Source organism: Callospermophilus lateralis, chromosome X (genome assembly GCF_048772815.1).
Source record: "Callospermophilus lateralis isolate mCalLat2 chromosome X, mCalLat2.hap1, whole genome shotgun sequence".
Classification (NCBI taxonomy): Eukaryota; Metazoa; Chordata; class Mammalia; order Rodentia; family Sciuridae; genus Callospermophilus; species Callospermophilus lateralis.
The window spans coordinates 11,885,775-11,908,880 of record NC_135325.1 but is presented as its reverse complement, the minus strand read 5'-3'; the positions used below and the strand labels follow the sequence as shown (position 1 = coordinate 11,908,880).

Below are 23,106 nucleotides of genomic sequence, written 5' to 3'. Positions count from 1 at the left end.
TATCTGTTCTGTAGGTGATTGCTTATTATCTCAAATTAACCCAGACTGTTTGTTCTTTAAGCAGTATCTCTGCAAAACATTAACAAGCAACAGTTATAGAGTTTACAAGGAAAATACATAATGAATTAACAAGAGTGAAAAGATATTCAGTTTGTGTAATAGCTATCTTGAATTTTGGCTGAGGTATAAATTATATCCCCTGTTTGAGATCCCAGTAATCTTTACAACAAACATCAATCTTCTGAACACAACTTTAAATGAGCTCAAGTCTGGCCTATTTTGGAGCTATTCTAACATGCAGTATGGTGGGAGGCAGAACCTTATCTCAAGTAAGGTAGGGTTTTTCACAAATCTTAGGTAAAGTGTTCTAGTTCTGAAGTTGATCTTTGCTTCTTTCTTAAATGTCATTTTACAAAGTTTACACATATTATTTCCTGAGTCTATATGTACATTAGCTAACACAATATAACATCACATTTAAAACATGAATTAAAGAGAGGCTGAGAGAGCTTTTAACTTTCGTTTTGTGAGGAAAAGTGGCACAATGCTTTCATGATATTAATCTTTAAACAGATTAGGCTCTCATTATCTTTTAGAAATATATTACATTTTTACCCCAGCATAAAAAGTAACATAAGATTTAGATTCAGTTACATAACATGAAATGATATACATAAATCCCCAATTAAATTTGTTTTTTGGGGGAGTGGATACCAGGGGACACTCAACCACTGAGTCACATCCTCAGCCCTATTTTGTATTTTATTTAGAGACAGGGTCTCATTGAGTTGCTTAGTGCCTTGCTAAATTGCTGAGGCTGGCTTTGAACTTGTGATCCTCCTGCCTCAGCCTCCCAAGCTACTGGGATTATAGGCATGTGCGACTGTGTCCAGTCAAATTTCTTATTCTTATAAGTCTAAAATTACCATTACAGACAACTTTAGTTTGGAGAACCTCAGTTTATAAAATGTTTTTTATTTTAGACCTCCTGCTTAAAGACTGGTATACCTGGAAAACATGAACATATTTAGTATGCTATACTGATGTTTTTTATATTAACCAAGTTTAGCTTTTAAAGAAAAATTTAGACTCTGTAATGTAGTATAAAACCTAAAATAACAGTTGTTTAACCAGAGTTGAATAAACTCTAATTTCTTTAAGACCAGTTGCTCTAGAGAATAAAACTTGATAGATGCAATGTTTATAGCAAATTAATGTTTTAAGAAATCCTTGTCAGGTTAACATATAGATTAAACCTTGGTTTTATATTAGTCCATTAGTTTTTGACCTTAGGGAAAAACCTTAAATAGTTTTAACTGATTGTTCCACATACATAATAACCAACTTAGTTACACATAAACTTGTTGAAATTTGCCCTTTACTTACACAAACTTTCTTATCATTTATTTAGATTCTCATGTTGTTTATTTCATCACACAAAGACTTTGTTACCCAGAAACATTTTCTTCCTTCTACTATATATATATTTTCTTTCATACCTAGAACCTTTTAATTTTCTTTAGCTGTTGACCCCCATTTTTAAATTCACACTCTGAAACAACCCTTGTAAATTTCTGAATTTATATAAATTACCTTTTTTATACCTTTATCTTATTTATTTATTTTTATGTGGTGCTGATGATCGAACCCAGGGCCTTGCACGTGCTAGTCGAGCACTCTACCACTGAGCCACAACCCCAGCCCCAGATAAATTACTTTTAATAAGATGAAATACTTTGTTATTTACAGTACTGTAATTGAAAACACAGTTGAAACTTTTGAACCCTTTGTACATAAAATTGCAATTGTTTATCAATTTCTGAAAACACAAAGAACGTTTTAGTATATATTCCATGGAATTCAAGAAATTAAGTGTGGTTGATATTATACTTTACAGTTAGCATTTTGACTGTGCAAATTAATCAGATGTGTCTAAAAAACACATTTATATACATTTTGAAGATTAATTCCATATATCTGAAGTCTAATTTACTTTCTGACTATAAGAATAAAGATGTCAGATGAGTGTATTGAACAGCATTCACTTAGTAACTTTAAAGACATCCTTTACTCTCATTTGTTTATCCAGTTCAAATTGAACCTTTCAAATCATGTGAGTGAAAGGTATTTGGATCCATATTTTTGAATTTTATTTTATGAGTGCTCTATATGTTGGTTTTGATACACAAACATATGTAGATAAGACAATACACTGAACAAGCCAGCAAAGGCCTTATAGCTTTTTAAAACCTGTTAGATTAAGAGTCAACCCTTGCAAATTGGCTTCTGAACAAAACAGAGTGTAAAAAAACCTTTATAGTTGCATAAAATACAAATTATTAGAAATTTTAACTTAGGCATGCAGAATCAAAATTATGAGCTCCAAAAATATACAATTTATATAGTCCTAGAAAAAATAATATGGCCATTAATTTATTTCAGTAAAGTAGTATGAGAGCAAGAAAGAGAGAGAGGAGTGGGGAGGGCTGAAATAATTTTTCTGTGTCGCATCCAGGGAAAAGTTAAATGGACACTTTTTTTCTTTAGTTTCAGGCCTCATATTGAGCTCTCCTTGTGCATTCCGATGCAAACTTCAGTTCAGTCTGGCCTGGGAGATGGTTGCTTAGGGCTTTTTAACCCTTTGTTTCCCTGGTTGATAATCAGGCCAAGTTTGGATGCAGAAAATTATGAAACATTATCTCCTATTACTTTTGAGGAGTGAAGCTATTATGTCATGCTCCTTACTGAGACATGCCACAAGCTGTTGGGCTGGTCAGGGTTAAGGGAGGACATTTACCAGCTAGTTATGCCCTTAAAATCTCTTCAGAAGGGGAATATTTGCCTGCTGCTTGGGCATTCACCATCCCTGTAACATGGGGCTCCTAGGATGTGTTAGGAGACTTGGGAAGCTGACTGCACTCTCTCCAGGTACATAATGCATTCCTGCACAGAGGTTTAAAGACCTTCATGGGTGTTGCTCATCAGGCAGAGGGCCTGTGGGAAGTAGGGGAAGGGCCTGTGGGGAGAAGGGGAAGGACCCGCAGATCTTGACTCCCCCAGATTCTGCACCCACCTTGGGGCTCCTACTGTGTCTCAAAAGTTGGTGGCTACTGGGAGGGGTTTTCCATGGGAACAATCTACTTTCCATTGTCCCTGCTACCCATAGTTGAGACCGGGCTTGGTACATTTGGTAACTGACAACCTTGCCATTCTGTAAATTTTAGACAATTTTGCCAGTTGTTAATAGGTAATTTTTAAATTTTGGAGATCAAATTTCTTGATCAGAGGTTTCATACTTGAGCTGTTATTGCTGATTATCTAATTTGTATTGTGGCCAAATTTGAGTGTTGTCCTTAGTAAGGCATTTAATTTTGAGATCAGTTTGGGAGTAGAGGGTCTTAAAATCGGTAGAAAGACAGACTGGGTAGTTCCCATATTTGGGGAGATTTGACGTAGGTGACAGTTTAGGGCAGAGCATCTTCTGCACTATTTTGTCACTAATGTGCCAGTCCTGGACTGGACTTTTCCCACTGGGGATTGGAGAAACGTTTTTACCCCAATCTCAGTGGTGGGGGAACCTTAGGGTTCCTGTTAGCCAAAAGGTGGAGTCTCAGAGCAGGATACTTATCTGCTAGAGACAGCATGGAGTCTTACCTCTCTGGAGAATGTAAAGGCTGGTATTGAATGTAGGAACAAAATGGAAAGTAGGTCCCTGATCCGTGAGATTTTCTGGGTGTGTAAGGGAAGGAAAGATTGGGGAGGCAAAGAAGGGCATGGGAAGGGGGTCAGAAAGTGGATGCCCTCAGCATCAATAAAGGATTCAGTACAAATCCTTGCTCTGACCACATAGAATAGGCTGCTGAAACCTAGCCCAAGGTTGCTTACGGGCAGGAGCCTTTCAGTCAAAGTGGACTCAGAGGATGTGGAGGGTCTTTTTTGTAGGGTGGGGAGGGCAGTGGGGGAGCAGTCAGTCTGAGGATGCAGCTATAGCTGCATGAGCCATGGCCGGGGGGGTTCCCCCAACCTTAGAGATCCTTGGGTGTGCCGGATGCTTCAATGGTTATTTAACTGCAGGGGAAGGGGAAGGGTGAGGGAGGATGGGGAGGGGTTTATTTCACTTTACTCCTGTTCTGGTCCAGGAACCAAATATTAGCACAAAAGGAACTGGTCAGATGCAAACTCCACAGTTCATCTCAGCCTTTTATTCAGGAACAGGAATAGGCCCACTCTGGAAAATGAGCCCCTAAACAAAGGAAGGGACTGGCTTATATAGGTTATACTGAAAAGTGACTTAATTAATGAGCATGTCAGCTTGGGCACTCAGGACTTTGAGGTCTGTTTTACTGGGCAAAATGGGAGGGAGTGTGGGGTCACTTGTCAGTCTCTGGATTTATCTTCCTGGACCAGATGGAGGACCTGGGGTCAGGGGTTGGTATGAGGAAAGGATTTGTTTAGGGAAGGATTACCTTCCTAGGTTTGATGGACACTCCTCCCCAAGGTTTGTTTTTATCACTGGGAAAGAATGTATTGGGAAAGGATCAATGCTGTCAGTGTATGGCTTTCTTTCTCACTCACCTTTTCCCAGGTCTCACTATTTTGGGGGTTTGTCATTTTCCATATCTAATATAGAGCATCTTGCTGGCACCCACCCACTTTGCTCAGCCCAGACTTCCACCAGAGGTGCGCAACCCTGCGTCAGCCTCAGATTTGCGGTCAGGTCTCCGCCACTGCCTCTGCAGCTTCCGGGTCTGGCCCCTCATGCTGCCGCCACACCTTATCTCCACCCCACTGCTGCTGCCACATTCTACGCAGCCTCTTCTCTCTGGGGCATCTTGCAGCCACCAAACACTGAGAAGTAGAGACTCCAGCCACGTGGGCAGGCAACTCCCCTGCTAGGGGAACAAGGCAGTCAGAACACAGGCAGCTTTTCAGCTGTTGAGTGGGAGCACACTATTTTATTCTCTAATCTGCACAGATTAGGACATTCTAAAAGAATAGAAAAAGAAGAGCATCTACTGCCTTTGAATTGTCATAATTTCCCCCTGTTAATAGATTCCTAGTTAATGGAATTGTAATCTGAATAACCATTTCTAATAATTTTTCTTTCTTTTATCTATCTATTTTTCTATCTAGCTATGTGTGTAGAACACTGGGGATTGAACCCAGGGCTAAGCATGTACCCCACCACTGAGCTGTAACCCCAGCTCTCTGATAATTTTTTAAAAAAGTCTTGAACTTGAAGAAAAGTTGCGAAAACAGTATAAAGAATTGTTTTTCCCTTAGTCATATTTAGTAGCTTTCTGACATGATACCACATCATCCTGAAATGTTTTAATGTATAGTTCCTACAAAGAAGGACATTCTCCTATATAACTACAATACAACCATCAAAATCAAGAAATTATTACTGATATGTTATACTGTCTAATCCTCAGAACCCATTCAACTTTGGCCAGTAATTCTTTATGGCAGAAAAGATCCAATTCTGAATCACATGTTATATTTAATTGTTGTGTCAGGAATAATTCCTCATTCTTTCCTTGACCTTAATAACCTTGACATTTTAAAGGTGTAGGCCAATTCTTTTGTAGATTGTCCCTCTATTTGTGTTTGTCTGATGCTTTCTCATGATTAGCTTCAGGATATGCATCTTTACAGGAATGTTACAGAAGGTATGCTCTTATTGCATTCCCATCAAGTGGTACATGATTTTGATTTTTTCCATTACCGATAATGTAAGCTTTGATTGCTTGATGAAGGTGATGTTTGCCAGACTTCCGTACTGTTACTACTTTTGCCTTTGTAGTAGATAAGTACCTTATAGAGAGGCACTTTAAGACTTGTAAATATTTCATTCTTCATCAAACTTTCAATTTATTATTTTTAAATCACTGAGGACTCAGATTCCTATTTTATTGAGGGATTTATCTCACTATCATTTATTTTGATGCTCAAATCATTCCAGTCTATAATTCCTTCAAGCTAATCCACACTTTGGAAATAGCCCATTCTGCTTGTTTGTATTCTTTTTTTTTCACTTATCCAAGTGAGAAACCTGGGTTTATTCATGCCTTGTCAAGTTTACCTTATTAGCTCTTGACTCTTTTCTCATTTCTACTACTATTGTCATAGTAGGACATTGTCATAGGTCAGACCCACATGATTTCTGGGAACCAGAAAGGCTCTCAAATGGAGTTTCTTGCTTTTAGTCTGTCTTGCTTCCAGTGTGACCTTTAGCAGATGCATGGATGGAAGGATTTAATATTACTCAAGAAATATTTATTGAGCCTATACCCTCTTCTGAGGGTAGGTGATAGACATTTGAATGGATCCTGGGGGAGGGGGGAACCAAGTAAGCCAATTAACAAGTAATTACAATACAACTTTAAATGAGTTAACATTTGTAAGGTGCATATTATCATGATTGGCCTATATAAATGCTTATTAACATAATAAAGGATCATAGGACAGTGTGTGAGCCAAGGGTATTGGGAAGGGGGGATAACTAAATGAAATAATTGCTTCATGATTAGAAAAGTCAAGAGGAAAATTGGTAGCTGAGTGCTTGTGATTTGCTTCTCTCTTCTGAAGATGTTTGCTTGATACTCAGACTCCTGTTGGGTTCTTATTCTAATTTAGGTACTGTTTCTCTATGGAGTGGTGCAGGACACTTGGTGGGCCTGGGCTTTGAACTTTGGTTTCTTCATTAAATCTAAAACTGAGGGTGCAGTCAGATTATAGGACCTCCAAGTATCTTCAGTTTATTAAATTCTTTGGACCTAGGTTAAGATCAGTAGTGGAATATTGAATTTGATCTTCAAAACAAGATAAGATTTTTTAAATGAATTTCAGGAGAAAATTGTAAATGATGAGAAATAATTTTGCTCTTCCTTTATTTGATGTTTTCCTGGTTTCCTACAGTTCTTGTTTGCTACATGCACACCAAAAATGATTCTTTGAAGATGTCTCCTTTATCTATAGTTACAGCTTTGGTGGACAAGATTGGTAAGCAATATCAATATCTATAAATACTTAGAATTTTTAGTAATTATATTATTGATATTAGATGAAACAATCTCCTTTATGTGTAGTTTTAATGTATGTATGCATATTAAAATATCTAGAATGCAATATACCAAGAATTTATTATAATTAGGTAGGATTTTGCATGATTCCAGTTTTAATTTTTATATTCTTTGCATTGTCTACATTTCTCAAAATGACATAAAAATTTCTTTTGTATGTCAAAAAAGTTATTTTAGTTTTTAAGATGAGAAGAAATGTAGTAGAGTTTACCAAATCTTCAAATGATATTGTCCATTTACAGTACAGAAATTTCTTGGATATGGTTTGGACATGGATTGATTTCTGTTTTGCAGATATGTGTAAGAAAAGCTTAAGCCCAGAACAGGACATTAAATTCAGTGGCCATGTTAGCTGGGTTGGAAAGTCATCCATGGAAGTGAAGATGCAAATGTTCCAGGTACATATGTACGTGAAGATTGTCCACTGTTCAAATATAACCCTGTGTCTCAGCATAAGGAAAGCTTGTTTACCTATCTGTATTAGTCAGCTTTGCATCACTGTGACAGAAAGACCTGACAAGAATGACTTAGAGAAGGAATAGTTTATTTTGGCTCATGGTTTCAGAGGTTCAGTTCCATAGACAGGTATGTAGCTCACTACTTCTAATAAACAATTGAAAGTTCATGTTGGGCTGGGTATATAGTTCAGTGATAGAGCACTTGCTTAGCATGTGTGAGGCCCTGGGTTTAATTACCAGCACCACCAAAAAAAAAAAAAAAGAATGAAACATCATGGTACTTTAACAATAATATTCAACTCCATGTTAAGATGCTTGTTTCTCATGTTACCCAGGAAGCTTCATGAAAGTCTGAATTATGTTAGGGCTTCATCAATCCATGAATGGGATTGATTACTGTATTAATTTCCTAGGGCTGCTGTACTGCAAAGTACCACAAACTGTGGCTTAAAAACAATGGAAATTTATTATCTCACAGTTTGGAGGCTGTAAGTCCAAAATCAAGATGTCAGCAGGGCCATGTCCCCTCTGAAACTTGTGGGAGAGTATCCTTCCTTGTCTATTCTTTTTTTCTTGTGCTTTGCTTGCAATCCTTGGTGATTCTTGGCTTGCAGCTGTAGTACTTTATTCATGATGATGCCTCCATCATCACATGGCTTAGTTCTCATGTCTGTGCTGTGTTTCTGTGTCTTTTTTTTTTTTTTTTCTTGTTAGGACATCGATCATTGGATTAAGGGACCACCCTATTCCAGACCTCATCTTAACTGATTGTGTCTGCAATGATCCTATTTTCAAATAAAATCACATTCATGGATATGGGATTTAGGACTTCCACATACCTTTTTCAGGGACACAATTCAACCCTTAATAGGCATTTGAATAGCAGTGAGAGCTTCTCTGATGAGCAAAACTCAGAAGAGCTTTTTTTTAATATTTATTTTTTAGTTGTAGTTGGACACAATACTTTTATTTTATTTATTCATTTTTATGTGGTGCTGAGGATTGAACCCAGGGCCTTGCATGTGCTAGGCAAGTGCTTTACTGCTGAGCCACAACCTCAGCCCCCAGAATAGCTTTTATAAACAAATGAAGAAAATTGACAAGAAAAAAGTATCTCAAAGACAATAATAGCACAAAAATCAAAGAATTCAGAGTATGTCCAAGATTTCATTGTGAAAAATTTAAGAGTGACTTATTCAGTTATGCCAGGATATTCAATAGATGTATTATCCAGATGCATTTTTTCTGCTATGGAATTATAAAGAATTTCATGTTTTTTAGTGGTTAAAAATTTCAGCTTTCAGGAAAAGCTGAAACTTACTATTTAGTAGTTATTTGTCAAAATAGGTAAGTAATTTTTTAATTTGATATGGAATCCTTAAACTTCCATGATGTAATTAACAGTAATATTATGTGTGTGTATGAGTACTGGGGATTGAACCCAGGACGTCATACTTGCTAGACAAGTGTTCTACCACTGAGTTATATATCCTCAGCCCTAGTAATACTGTTTTTTTTTAAATTTGTCCTTTCTTTTAGTAATACTATTTTTGAGACAAAACATAATAAAATTGCTAGGGATGTGTCTATAATTTGTCCATACTTTTAATTGCTAGCCTGTTCCCTGTCATGGACAGCACAATCTTGGCATAAGACCTACCTTCTAGGAAATCTTGACAATTTGACTCTTGGACAAATAGTTTGGAAAAAGATATACAGGAATTTTTTAGAGCACATCAATTAAAATCAGAGCTAGACAAGTAAAGGCCTTTGTTTTAAACTTGCATTTATTATTGGCCATTTGACTAATAATTCATTACTTGAGTGATCTTTTTTATTCCTGAGAGGTGGCAGGGGTGATAAGCATTTTGCCTCTGGTTGGATAGACCTGAGATATAATCCCAACTCTGCTGCTTATTTTGGGGTTAACAACTTTTCTTCTCTAAGCTTCTATTTTCTCAAGTGTAGTCACAATACCATGTTATATGTTGTAGTATGGGTGAAATGAAGGAAAACCCCCCATTTATACGAAGTGCTTAATGCTATGCCTGTCACACAGTAACCACTGTTGGCAGTAATGTTAATTTATTAGTAGTATTATTGAGGTATTCTCAAATCTTTATTCTAGGCTTGACCTTCACAACCACCTTTCTGAGTGTCCATTCTGTCTCTCCACCTTGATGTGCTATTGCTACCTCAAGTTCAGTGCCTTTCAGACTAAAGGCATCATCAGATCCTGATCCTCCTCCAGTCTCCCCTTTGCCAGCCTCCTATTTCCCCAAGCTCCAAACCTTTGCTGTGGCTTTAATTTTTCCCTTGCCTATGCAGTCTTTTGCCAAGTCTTGCCAATTCGTCTTCTACAGACAGTCACCAGAATCCTTTCTTTCCTATCTTCTTGGCGCCTGTGTTTGAATTAAATCTTTATAGCCTCTTGTGCAAGTGACTCCTTCTAGTCTGTCCTCTTTCTGAATTTTATCCATTTAAAAATATTTTTAGTTGTAGACAGACACAATACCTTTATTTTATTTATTTATTCTTATGTTGTGCTGAGGATCAAACCCAGTGCCTGACACAGGCTAGGCAAGTGCTCTATCACTGAGCTACAGCCCCAGTCCGTGAATTTTACCTACTTTTATCAGATAAATCTTCCAATGCTGATCCTGAATCACATCACTCCCCTTCTCAAAATGGATTCTATTGTCATGCATAACTAAAAACAACTAATAAAAAAAAACCTTCAATGACTGTTATATGTGGATTAAAATCTAAACTCCTTTGACTAGGTAGGTCCCAAGATGCTTCCTAAACTAGCCTCAACCTACCTTTCCAAGTATATTCCCTCTGACTTACCATTTATTTACCTTCTTAGTTCTCATGGCAGACACTAAGCAGCTTAAGAATAGGGAGTTACACATCTTTGCATTCCCAGTGCTTGGCATTAATAAGTTCACTATAATGAACTATAATGTAAATAGTGAGTCTCATTGCTTATGCTTTTTCCTTTGCCTGAAATTCCTTGTGCTCTGGCACCTCTGTGTATTCACATTCCCTTTGTGCTGCTGGATCACTTCATGTTCAACCCTTTCCCTGATCCTCCCAGCTTAAAGCATTTGTTCCTTCACTAGGACTCTTCCTCAGGACCTGCTTTCTGACCCTCTTTCCTAACATCTGCTACTCTCTGTTCTACAGAGTTGTACTCAAACATGCCATTTCTCTTCCTCTAGACTATATGTTCCTCAACAGCAGGACTTGGGTTTGAGTCTCCCAGCCTACTTCCTGATATCCACTCATTCAACTTTCATTTAGCAATTACTTATTGAGCACATGTTCTGTGCTGAGCGTATAGCAGTGAGCAAAATAAACAAAGTTCCTTTCCCTTGGAGTTTACTTTCTAGTAGTGCCCATTAATGACATGCTTCAATCATTGATTGGCAAACATTGATTAGGTTTTTGCTCTCTGGCAGTTTTAGTTCTGAGTGCTAGAGATGCATATGTGAAGAAAAATAGTCTTTGTCTATGAGGAGTTTGCTATACAGTAGGGAGATAGCCACACAAATAAATGAATATGATATATTATTATACAATATTTCTTAGCAGAAACACCATTAGCATTTTGAACAGGAAAGTTGTTTGTGCTGAGGGCCTATACCCTGCATTGTGAAGTTTTTATCTCCCTGATTACCATCCCTGTAGATTCCCCCTCAGAATGCCTCTACACATTTCAGAATGCCTCTGCACATTTCAGAATGCCTCCCATAGAGATGGCATCTTCTTCTCTTACATTGAGAAGTCCCATCAAGGGAGGACTTTATGAACTCAGCCTGGGAAATAGGCATGGGGCAGGGAGGAACAGAGTGTTTTGAAGCATTAGACCTATGATATGAAGAAGGCATCAGGTAAAGGCAGGCATGACTTGAAGATGATCCACAGCCATCTGCATCCCAGCACCTCTCACTTGTGAGCTGTGACTGGGGTAAAAGGTACAGGTATAAGGGCAGTGTTAGTGAACAAGTAGAGAGGAATCCCAGGCTGTGTTGCCCTGGGCTTTTTATGTTGTGCTAACAGGATTAGCATTAGTGCTGGAAGAAAAGGAGAAATAATTGGAAGGTTTGAACAGGGCAGAGGCATAATGAGATCAGTGAGACTGTTTCCACAGTTGAGGGGAAGGTGGTAAGAACTTGAACTGGCAGTAGTGATGAGTCCTCTATCATCTGTTGAGGAAGAAAGTGAATATACCCTCAGGTTATAAATAGCTTCTGTCACTACTTTATTATAGGACTTTCCCGGAAATGCAAACTTCTAGGGGATAAAGAAACACCTGAAAAACTCAAAGGCCTGTACATTGTAAAGATTTAATCTACAGAATCATCACTGCTATTTCCCTCCCTGCCTTTTTTTTTTTTCTGGTACCAGGGATTGAACTCAGGGGTGCTTAACCACTGAGCCACATACCCAGCCCTTTTTTGTATTTGTATTTAGAAATAGGGTCTCAAGTTGCTTAGGGCCTCGCTAAATTGCTAAGGCTGGCTTTTGAATTTGTGATCCCAGCCTCCCAAGCCACTGGGATTATAAGTCTTCACCACCACGCCTGGCTATTTACCCCTTCTTGAGAGGTCCTGTGCTTGGCTAAGGAGGCATCACCACACTGGCAATTGGCACACTACATTCCCTGACAATGCTAGTGTCTGTGAATGTGGTCACAGGTCCACATGGATAGATGCCATCAGGAGGAAGGGGAAGCCCAGAAAGAAGCCCAGATTCTGTGTGTTGCAGTCAAGTTTAGTGCTGATGATGCAGAAGGTCCCTCCATGACCTTTGCCATTGAATCCTAGTCCTGCACAACCCCAAAGCCCATCCCAGAACTTCTCTCACAGTGTACTGTTTGGGCTTTGAACTATCTTTCTCCTCTGCTAGACCATTGGCTCCTTGGATAGCCCCTTAGCAGATGGTGGTTAATGAGTGCATTTTTTCCTCTTTTATTTACTTTCAAACTTTGTCAAAACATGTATACTTTCAGAGTTGTGGTAGGTTTTCCTAATTAATGCATTTTTTTACATCTGCATTCTTTCCTTTGTTTTTTTAGTTGCATGGTAATGAATTTTGTCCTGTTTTGGATGCAACATTCGTAATGGTGGCTCGTAATGCTGAAAATAAAGGGTAACTGCTATTTTTCCATAGTTCTTTATTTTGAACAATTTAAAAGATACATAAAACTGGAAATAAACTATAATGAACTTCCATACATTCATCATCTGGACTTAGCAGCTGTAATTGTAACATTTTTTTGCCAAATTTACTCCATTTATTTTTTTCTTTAAAGAAAATTTATAATGTTTTAAAGCAAATCTCAGACATAATGACATTTCACCTCCAAATACTTCAGTGTAGGCATCTTTATAAAAATGGGGATATTTTATTTATTAACATGTATTCATGTATTAATTATACATCTTAATGGGGTTCGGTGTGATATTCTCATATATGCATACAGCATGCACTGATCAAATCCAACCATCCTTTTGCCAACAATCTCTAGTAATCACTAATCTACTTTCAGGTAACCTCGTTTAGCTTTCACCCATTTCACTACAAATGACTATGTGGCTGAATAATACTCCGAATACTGAATAATATGACATATTCTTTATCCATTGATCAGTTTCTGCGTATCTTGGCTGATTCTGTATTTTAGCTATTATGAATAGTGCTATAATAAACATGGGTGTTCAGATATCTCCTTTGTATGCTGATTTTATTTCCTTTTTTGAATATATACACAGAAGTGGGAGAGAGATATAGTAGATTCCTTCTTTCCCTTTCTTCTTTCCTTCTTTCTTCACCCCACCCCCCTTTTTTTGTACTGTAGATTGAACCTATGGAAGCTCTGTCACTGAGTTACATACTTAATTTCCCCTTTTTTGAGACAGTGTCTTGCTAAGTTGCCCAAGTTGGCCTCAAACCTGTGATTCTCCTGCCTCAGCCTCCCAAATACCTGGTATTGCAGACATGCATCACTGTGTCCAGCTTGATAAATCTATTTCTAAAAATATGTTATGTATTATGTTCTGCATAATGGCTGTTCTAATTAAAATTTCCAACAGGAGTTCACTCTCCTCCATATCATCACCAGCATTTTTTGTTTTGCAATGCTGGGAATTGAACCTAGGGTCTCACACATACTAGGGAAGCACTCTACGACTGAACCACACCCATAGCCCTACTTTTTGATAATGGCCATTCTAATTGGGGTGACATGGTATCTCATAGTTTTGATTTGCATTTTTCTGGTGGCTAATGATATTAAGCATTTTTTCATATATTTGTTAGCCATTTGTATCTCTTCTTTTGAGAAGTGTTTATTCAGATTTTTTGTGTATTTTTAGTTGGATTACTTATTTCTTTTAATTGTTTGAGTTCCTTGTATTTTGTGAATATCAACCACTTGTCAGATGTACAGTTCTTGTCAGATGTACAGTTTGCAAGTATTTTCTCCCATTCTTTTTTTAATATATTTATTTTTTTGAAGTTTTTTTTAGGTGGACACAATATCTTTATTTTATATTTATGTGGTGCTGAGGATCGAACCCAGTGCCTCATGCATGCTAGGCGAGCGCTCTACCACTGAGCCACAATCCTAGCCCTCTCCCATTCTTTATGTTATGTCCATACTGTTGATAGTTTCCTTTGCTGTGCAGAAACTTTTTAGTTTGGTGTACTCCTATTTGTTTATTTTTGCTTTTGTTTCCTGTTCTTTGGGATGTTTTAAAAAAATCCTTGCCCATTCCAGTGTCCTGAAGTGTTTTACCTGTTTTCCTATACCAGTTTCATGTCTTATACTTAAGTTTTTAATATATTTTCAGTTGATTTTTCTAACTGGTGAGAGATAAAGGTCTAGTTTCCTTCTTTTGAATGTGGATATCTAATTTTTCCAGATCCATTTATTGAAAAGATTGTTCTTTCTGTGGTGCATGTTCTTAGCACCTTTTTTGAGAATCAGTTAGCCATAGATAGGTGGGTTTGTGTCTAGGCCTTCTATTCTGTGTCTATTCTGTGTGTCTGTTTTGATGCCAGTACATGGTGTTTTGTTTACTGAAGCTTTATGTGTATTGAAATCAGGTATTATGATGCCAAAAATGAGGATATTTTCTTAAATAATTACATTACTGGGCTGGAGATGTATCTCAGTGGTAGAGCACTTGCCTAACATGCATGAGGTCCTAGGATTGATCCCCACTACTGAAAACAAAAACAAAAAAACCCTCAAGATTACATTATCATTGTCATGCCTAACAAATAGCAAGTCCTTAATATAATCTGACATTACGTTCATATTTAATTTTTCCCAAATCTATTTTAATGATGTTAGTTAATTAGTTAGTGACATGGTTTTCCCACCTTTTTGCTTTTGAAAAAAGGTCATTTGTGAGCCGGGCATGGCTGTTCATACCTGTAATCCCAACAACTCAGGAGGCTGAGGCAGGAAGATTATAAGTTCAAAGTCAGCCTCAGCAACTTAGTGAGGCCCTAAGGACTTAGTAAGACCCTGTCTCAAAATAAAACACAAAAAAGGGCTGGGAATGTGGCTCAGTTAAGCAACCCTGAGTTCAATTGCTGGTACTAAAAAAAAAAAAAAAGTATTTGTGAACCTATGGTTTTATTAGGTGTATTTAAATACATTAATGTCATTGTTCTCTTTTTTTTAGTTGTAGATGGGCATAATACCTTTATTTTTTATTTTTACGTGGTTCCGGGGATCGAACCCAGTGCCTCACGCATGCTAGGCAAGTGCTGTACCACTGAACCACAACCCTGGCCGATAATCATTGTTCTTGATGCTCAAGTGTTTTAGTCAGCTTTTTCACTGTTGTGACTAAAGGATCTGACTGAACAACTATAGGGGAGGAAAATTTTATTTGAGGGCTCACAGTTTCAGAGGTCTTAGTTCATAGAAGGTTGGCTCCATTTCATGAGGGGCTCGAGATGAGACTGAACATCATGGCCCGAGGGAAGTAGCTCACATCATGGTGATCAAGAAGCAGAAAGAGACTCCACTCTCCAGATATAAACATATACACCAAAGCCACACCCTAATTCCTACCTTTTCCAGCCACACCCTACCACTTCAGATATTAGGCTAAGGCTATAACCCAATCATTCTCCTCCAAACCTTCTTCCATTGTCTCACAGGTGAGATTTGGGGGACATCACATCTAATCCATAATACTCAGTGTGTGCTATCTTTTGTCAGTAGGGGCTCCCATGTCCTTTCAATCTTTTTCCACTAAGTCTTTGATACCTTCTTGCTCTCTGGTGTGACAAGAAGTCTTGGGCAAATTTTACACTTCCTGCCCAGGCCTGGAGTCAGCCATTTTTCCAAGGAATCCTGAAGTACTTTTTAGAAGGAGCTAATATTCAGAGATCAAAATCTGGGCACTGGAACTGTATATTGCTATGATTTTGTCACTGTTTCTAGGGCTTTGCAGGATACAGAGCTAGGATATACATCAAACAACAACAACAGCAAAAAGTCCCTACAAAATCTCATGAGCAGATTCAATCATTTTCAAGTCAAATTTAACTGTACAGACATTTACTTATCTTTTTTCTCTTAAATTGAATTTTTGGCTCCCAACAACAGTTTTATCCAAGGCATCCAAACAGAAAAACTGTCTAATTGTGGGCTGAGAGGGAATGTTATTAGATTTCTCTTTGTGCAGGACAGAATCCAGCAGCCTATGAGAGATCTCATTTGTACTAGAAACTTGATTAAGCAGCAAGAAATGAGAACGCTTTCCTACAGTATAGCAAGCTTGCTTGGAAAACCAAGTCAAGAATGGAATATACCAAGAATATATACCAATATATACTAATGAAATGTAGCTAAGGATAGCTCCCATCTACACCTATCCCTCCCTCTATCCCTTAGCTGACCTACTGTGGACAGTGGCTGGCCTGACTCCTTTTCTTTTTTTTTAATATTTATTTTTTTAGTTTTAGCTGGACACAATATTTTTATTCTATTTTTATGTGGTGCTATTTTATTTTTATGTGGTGCTGAGAATTGAACCCAGTACTTCACGCATACTAGGCGAGTAGTGCTACCACTTGAGCCGCATCCCCAGCCCCAGGCCTGACTCCTTTTCAAACAGCCTGGGCATTGGTCCAAATTTCTCTTCCAGCCGATGCATTACAGTTTTCAAAGCTGCTATTTCAATTCTTTTATTTCTACTATTGTTTCATAAAACCTTTGGATTCTACTACAGAACAGGGCTCTTTTCCCTTTTTTATTTTGAAAGATTTGATGCTTACAGAAAAGTAGGGAGAATAATGCAATGAACCCCCATTGTGCTTGTCACCTGAATTCACCAGATAACATTGTACCTCATTTGCCTTACTTCCTTGCTCTCTATAAATACACATATACACACATTTTTCCTGAATTATTTGAAAGTAAGTTTGAGACTGCTTCACCCCTTAGTAGTTAAGCATGTATCTAACAGAAACAAAAAAATTCTGCTACACAACCTCAATGCCTTTGTTATAGCCAAGAAACTTAACGGTGATGCAGTTATATTATTTAATATGATTCACATTCACATTTCACCAGTTGTCCCTAAAATATCTTTATAGCTCCCCCCCCCCCATTCAAGATCTGATCAAGGATTTTGTGCTGTAGTTGTTTATGGTTCTTTAGAAGAGTGCCCCTACCAATTTTCTGTTTTCTAAGACACTGACATTTTTGAAGAGTCTAAATTAATTGTCTTATAGAATGTTATACCATCTGTATTTGACTTTTTTCTTGTGATCAGAATTACACTTTTTCAAAAGCATCAGTATTCATTTTATGTGAACTTTCCATTGTACTGATGAGTATGTAATCAGAAGTCTTCCTTAATTTTTCCAATATTCTTGTGTAAGCAATATTCAAAATGAGTGGCAGAAGTCTTTAAAACTAGTAATTGTTCACCTTCAATTTTTATTAGATAAAGGCACATCTTAAATTGGATTCTTTTCTTTTCTTCTCTTTAGGCCAGCATTTGTAAATCCACTCATCCCTGGAAATGTGGAGGAAGAAGAGCTCTTTAGACAAGGAGAATGTACATAAACTTGTTTATAATAAAATAAGTTTAAGAAGTACATTAATTATACTGCAGAAGAAATTATTTAAGATCATTTTTGGAATCCTCATACCAATCAAATGTCTTACTCATACCAAGAATTTATTGAAAATACCTTTTTTTTGTTCTTTGGACTCCATGATTTGAGCAATTTTTTTGACCAGACGAAGTTAAGTGAAGGCATTTGTTTTCTCATTTTTAATGCTGGTCAGGGCTCTAGACCAGGATAATAACAAGTTTTCTCTCATTGAACTGATAACTGCTTTAATTTCCATCTGAAAGCAAAGACTCACTGAAGAAATTTGGGGAGGGGACATGTTGGGGATTGAACCATGGCATTGTGCATGCAATGCCAACGCTCTGCCATTGAACTCCGTCCTGAGCCCCTCACTAGAAATTTTATGTGGCCTCTGTAGCCTTCTCTTGGATATAAGTATTCTGGTAGAATTTTTTTTAATTTTTATTTTTTAATTTGTTCTAATTAGTTATACATGACAGTAGAATGCATCTTGAAACCTCAAAATACTGCCTTTGTAGGCCCCAAGGCACCCAGGTCAGGACCCCATGTGCCTTAGTGTGACCCTCCTAATCATAGCTCCTTATTCTCCTATGTTCTAGTGAATAAGGGGAAAAGAATTGCTTTCAGTTCTACTTCATTACTCAAAATGGCTCCCAGTGCCGAGGAGAGGAATACCATACATGAGATGTTTCTTAGCACACTGGATCCAAAGTAAGTTAGTATGACGAGAATCCAAGAAAGCACTTAAGCTTTGGCCTTTTCCAGAGCCAAACCTCCCTGAGTGTATTGGGAGTTATTTGTGAATGTTTTCCTTCTCAACAGTGAAAAAATATTGTTAACAGGGTTTAATCAATCTCTGTTTGTATAGGACTATAAGTTTTCAGAGTCGAGTTTTGCCTCCTAATGCAGTGTGGATGGAGAGTGCAAAACTGAAGAGCTTGGAAGTTTGCCACCCTCAGGTATTTAGAAATTTGTGAGAAATCTTCTGAATAGGCTAGCTTTGCAGTCATGATATTTGTCTGAGATTTGATGAACCTTTTAAACTGACTATATTTTGTGGTGTAGTTAATTCCCTTGTTCTGTATATGAAGGTGAACATAAACTTCTTTTATCAGTCTTTATTTATGTCCTATAGGAACGGAACATTTTCAATCGTATCTTTGGTGGTTTCCTTATGAGGAAGGCATATGAACTTGCATGGGCTACTGCTTGCAACTTCAGGTGAGTTAAATTTAAATGGTCTTAATTTTTAAAAATATTTATTTATTTTTATTTATTTTTTAAATACACGACAACAGTGGAATGCATTACAATCCTTATTACACATATAGAGCACACTTTTTCATACCTCTGTATATAAAGTATGTTCATGCCAACTTATGCCATTATACATGTACTCTTTTTTGCATTGCAATTCTTAATAACCCTTATGCCACAGTTTTTCATATCTCTGTTTGTATATAAGTATGTTGGCCCCAAATTCAAATCTTCATACATGTATTTTGTATAATGATGTCCATCACATTCCACCATCCTTGCTAATTCCCTTCCTCCTCCCTTTCCCTTCCATCCCTCTTCCCTATCTAGAATTAATGTAATCTTCCCATGCTCTCCCTCCCTACCCCACTATGAGTCACGCCCCTTGTATCAGAGAAAACATTCAGCATTTGTGGGTTTTTTTTTGGATTGGCTAACTTCACTTAGCATTATCTTCTCCAATGCCATCCATTTACCTGCAAATGCCATGATTTTGTACTTTTTTAGTGCTGAGTAATATTCCAGTGTGTATAAATGGTCTTAATTCTGAGAAGCAATTTATACTACTTTTGTTAGTCAGCTTTGTGTCACTGTGACCAAAATACCTGACAAGAACAACATGCAGTGGCGCATGCCTGTGATCCCAGCAACTTGGGAGGCTGAGACAGGAGGATCGTGAGTTCAAAGACAGCCTCAGCAAAAGTGAGGCACTAAACAACTCAATGAGACCCTGTCTCTAAATAAAATACAAAATAGGGCTGGGGACATGGCTCAGTGGTTGAATGCCCTGAGTTCAGTCCCTGGTACCACCCCCCCCCCCCCGCCAACAAAAAGAACAACTTACAGGAGGAACAGTTTATTTTAGCTCATTTTCAGAAATTTATTCCATGGTTGGCTGACTTCATAGCTCTGGGCTCGAGGTGAGGCAGAACATTATGGCAGAAGGGTATGAGAAAGGAAAGCACTTTAGGACATAGCAAGCAGGAAGCAGTGAGAGAAAACTTTGCTCACCAGGGATAAAATATAAACCCTAAAGGCATGCCCCTCTGACCTACCTCCTCCAGCCACACCTCCCCTGCCTATAGTTATTTCCTGATAGCCCATTCAGCTACCTGCCTATAGTTACCACCCAGGTAATCCATATCAGTGGATAAATCCATTGATTAGGTTACAATTCTCAAAATCTAATCATTTCACCTCTGAACATTATTGCTTTTTCTCTCATGAGATTTTGGGGGACAACTCATATCTAAACCATAGCAGGTACCATTTCATAGCAGGGTAACATTTCAGATCCAAACCATAACACCATCCCACTGAAAAGAAACATTTTGAACCAGTCTGGATATATTTAAGAATATGTTATATCTTTTCATTTCCTTATTTGTGGTGCTAGGCATTGAACCCAAGGATTTGCACTTGTTAGGCAAGCACTCAACCATTAAGCTACATTTCCAGCCCAGAAATGTTTCTTTTAACATTAAAACTTTTAAAATGTGTTCTTTTTAGTTATACATGGCAGTAGAATCTATTTTGTTGTTTTCAAATGAATACCACACTGATACCAGCTGAGTTTGACCTTCATTTTTTAAAAATATTTTTTAGTTGTAAAGGGACACAATACCTCTATTTATTTATATGTGGTGCTGAGGATCAAACCCAGTGCCTCACACATGCTGGGCAAGTGCTCTACCACTGAGCCACAACCCCAGCCCATGACCTTCATTTTAAGAAGGCTGTTGCCCTGAATTAGTAAATTAATGCATTAAAGACCTGAGAAAATATGGCAATAACATGTAAAAGGGTAAAGATAGTGATTTTGGCCCTATGTGGTTGAATTGGCATCTCTTACCATTTATCATTGGTGTGATGATTTCCCCCTTCCCTAAATTTATTCTATGTTCATTTTTTAAAAAATATTTTTTTAGATGTTGACAGACCTTTATTTTATTCATTTATTTATATACAGTGCTGAGAAACGAACCCAGTGCCTCATACATGCTAGGCAAGTGCTCTGCCACTGAGCCAGAACTGTAGCTCCTCTTTGTTCATTTTTGTTTTGCTTCTGTTGGTTGGGAAAATTCAAGATCATCTGAATTTTGTAATTCACCCAAATTTTACTTTTCTCCAATAGTGGTTCCCGATCATTTGTGGTAGCAGTGGATGATATCATGTTTCAAAAGCCTGTTGAAATTGGCTCATTGCTCTTTCTTTCTTCACAGGTAGGTGAGAGGTGAAAAGCTTTTTTAATGTCAGTTGGGCTTAAGAGAGGTTTCTATATTCTGAAGCCATTGTTTCTTTTATGACTGCCTTTCTTCCCCTTTTTAATGCAGTTGACTAACTATAGCATTTCTAATCTGTTAGGTATGTTTTACTCAGAACAATTACATTCAAGTCAGAGTACACAGTGAAGTGGCCTCTCTTCAGAATAAAGAGCATATGACCACCAATGTCTTTCATTTTACATTCATGTCAGAAAAAGAAGTGCCCTTGGTTTACCCTAAAACATATGGAGGTAAGCAGTGATTATTGCTTTTCCCTAATGAAAGGAAGAAATTTTAAAAGAAAAAAAATTTCAATTCTTGGGATTGAACCCAGGGCCTTACACATGCTAGGCAAGAGCTCTACTGCTGAGCTACATCCCCAGCCTTCTTTTAAATTGTAATAGGAAGTGCAACAATGCTTGTCAGTCCAAGAGCATGTCCTTAAGAAATTTTGCTTTTGAGGTTCTATAGCCATGAAAGCCAAAGACGCCTCCATAATCCTCAGGTGGCTGTTGCTGCTCTTCCCACCTGTTATCTGTAGACAAGCAACCACTGGTAGTGAAAACCTAGTCCTGCCAAAGGAAAGGGATGGGAGTTATGACCTGTTTTCTTAGGAATGCTGCACACGTCCATCCCAGTAGTGCATCCCTATTGCTGGTTTTGCATGCTTACTGCTGCCTGAGTGTTCCCAAATAGTGTCTTGTTTGTATGCTTTTATAGTATGTTTCAAATTTCTCCAGGGTTATCTTTCTTGTGTTTCAGAGTCCATGTTGTATTTAGATGGGCAGCGGCATTTCAGCTCCATGAGTGTCCCTGTGAGCTTGAAAAAAGACTACCGTGTGGAGCCCTAGGAAAACCTCACTTGTTGCAAACCAGCACTCCACCTGCAGTGACATAGTGCCTAATGAAAGCCAATCAAGTGTATTTGGTTTTAGTATTGCTTCTTATCCTTCATATACTAGGAGAATGTATTCAGCTTTTAGGATATTCAGAAAAGCAGAACAAGAGCAGCTGGGTGAGGCTGAGACGATAAAGTTATTAAACAATAAATACTTTAAAAACTGTATTAATTGTGAACCTACATGTTGGCCCTCCATCCCTATCTACTAAAGGAATTAGGGCAGAATGCCTTTATATACAGTTGGACACATTCTTTTCTTACTCATACTGCAGCAATCAATATATAGTTTCCTGCCAGGGTAATTGGATGACATTCTCTAAACCTGACCAATTCCCCTATGTCATCTAAAACCCCATCAACCTTACATGATTGTATTTGCTTCCATTTACTTATCAGCTTTTTTTAGCAGAGGGTGTATGAAAAATTAGAGTGAAAGGATCCAACAAAGGATATGGCATCTGCAAAGACTTGTGGGAAGATTTAGTTTTAAAATTCCATTAGGAGGTATTTAGAGATGGCATAGATGAAGAAACACAGGAGCATCTGTTCATCCTTTCATTCATTAGACAGTTATTCAGCACATTGTGCTAGGGGTTGGGCAGGATACATCTGATTTTAAAATAATAGCTGAATGAGCTTATAGAGCACTTACCATGTGCTAGGTAGACACCACCCTTGGTATTTGACATGTATTAGCTTATTTATTTCTTCCAATCAGCATTGTGAGGCAGGTTCTGTAACTTTTGTAGGATTATTCCACTCAGAAAACTGAAGCACATATAGGTTAAGTAACTTGCTCAAACCCAATATTACAATATCACCTAGGAATGGAAAGGAAGGCATTCCAAACTTTTTTTGTGTGTGTGCTAGGGACCAAAACCAGAGCCTTGCATGTGCTCTACGTTGAGTTACAACCCAAGCCAGCATTCCTATTAATCTGCAGCCAAGACAAGACAGTTTATTACCTGAAGGGAGGAAAACATGATCAGATTTGGAAGAGACCA

The 23,106-nt window shown here is 37.8% G+C and overlaps 1 protein-coding gene across 3 annotated transcripts in view; it reads left to right on the top strand.

The window, feature by feature from the left end:
* The window catches only part of Acot9 (acyl-CoA thioesterase 9), a 40,353-nt gene extending 18,086 nt beyond the window's left edge, over positions 1–22,267 (top strand). For all 3 annotated transcript variants that reach the window (XM_077107540.1, XM_077107541.1, XM_077107539.1), the window contains 10 exons: positions 6,922–7,005; positions 7,380–7,483; positions 12,627–12,700; positions 17,573–17,640; positions 18,280–18,391; positions 18,549–18,639; positions 18,816–18,901; positions 21,072–21,159; positions 21,302–21,452; positions 21,964–22,267. In XM_077107540.1, coding sequence (XP_076963655.1) covers positions 6,922–7,005; positions 7,380–7,483; positions 12,627–12,700; positions 17,573–17,640; positions 18,280–18,391; positions 18,549–18,639; positions 18,816–18,901; positions 21,072–21,159; positions 21,302–21,452; positions 21,964–22,052 — 947 coding nt within the window. In that variant the 3' untranslated portion in view covers positions 22,053–22,267. The remainder of the gene's footprint in view (positions 1–6,921; positions 7,006–7,379; positions 7,484–12,626; positions 12,701–17,572; positions 17,641–18,279; positions 18,392–18,548; positions 18,640–18,815; positions 18,902–21,071; positions 21,160–21,301; positions 21,453–21,963) is intronic.
* Positions 22,268–23,106: the final 839 nt, after the last annotated feature.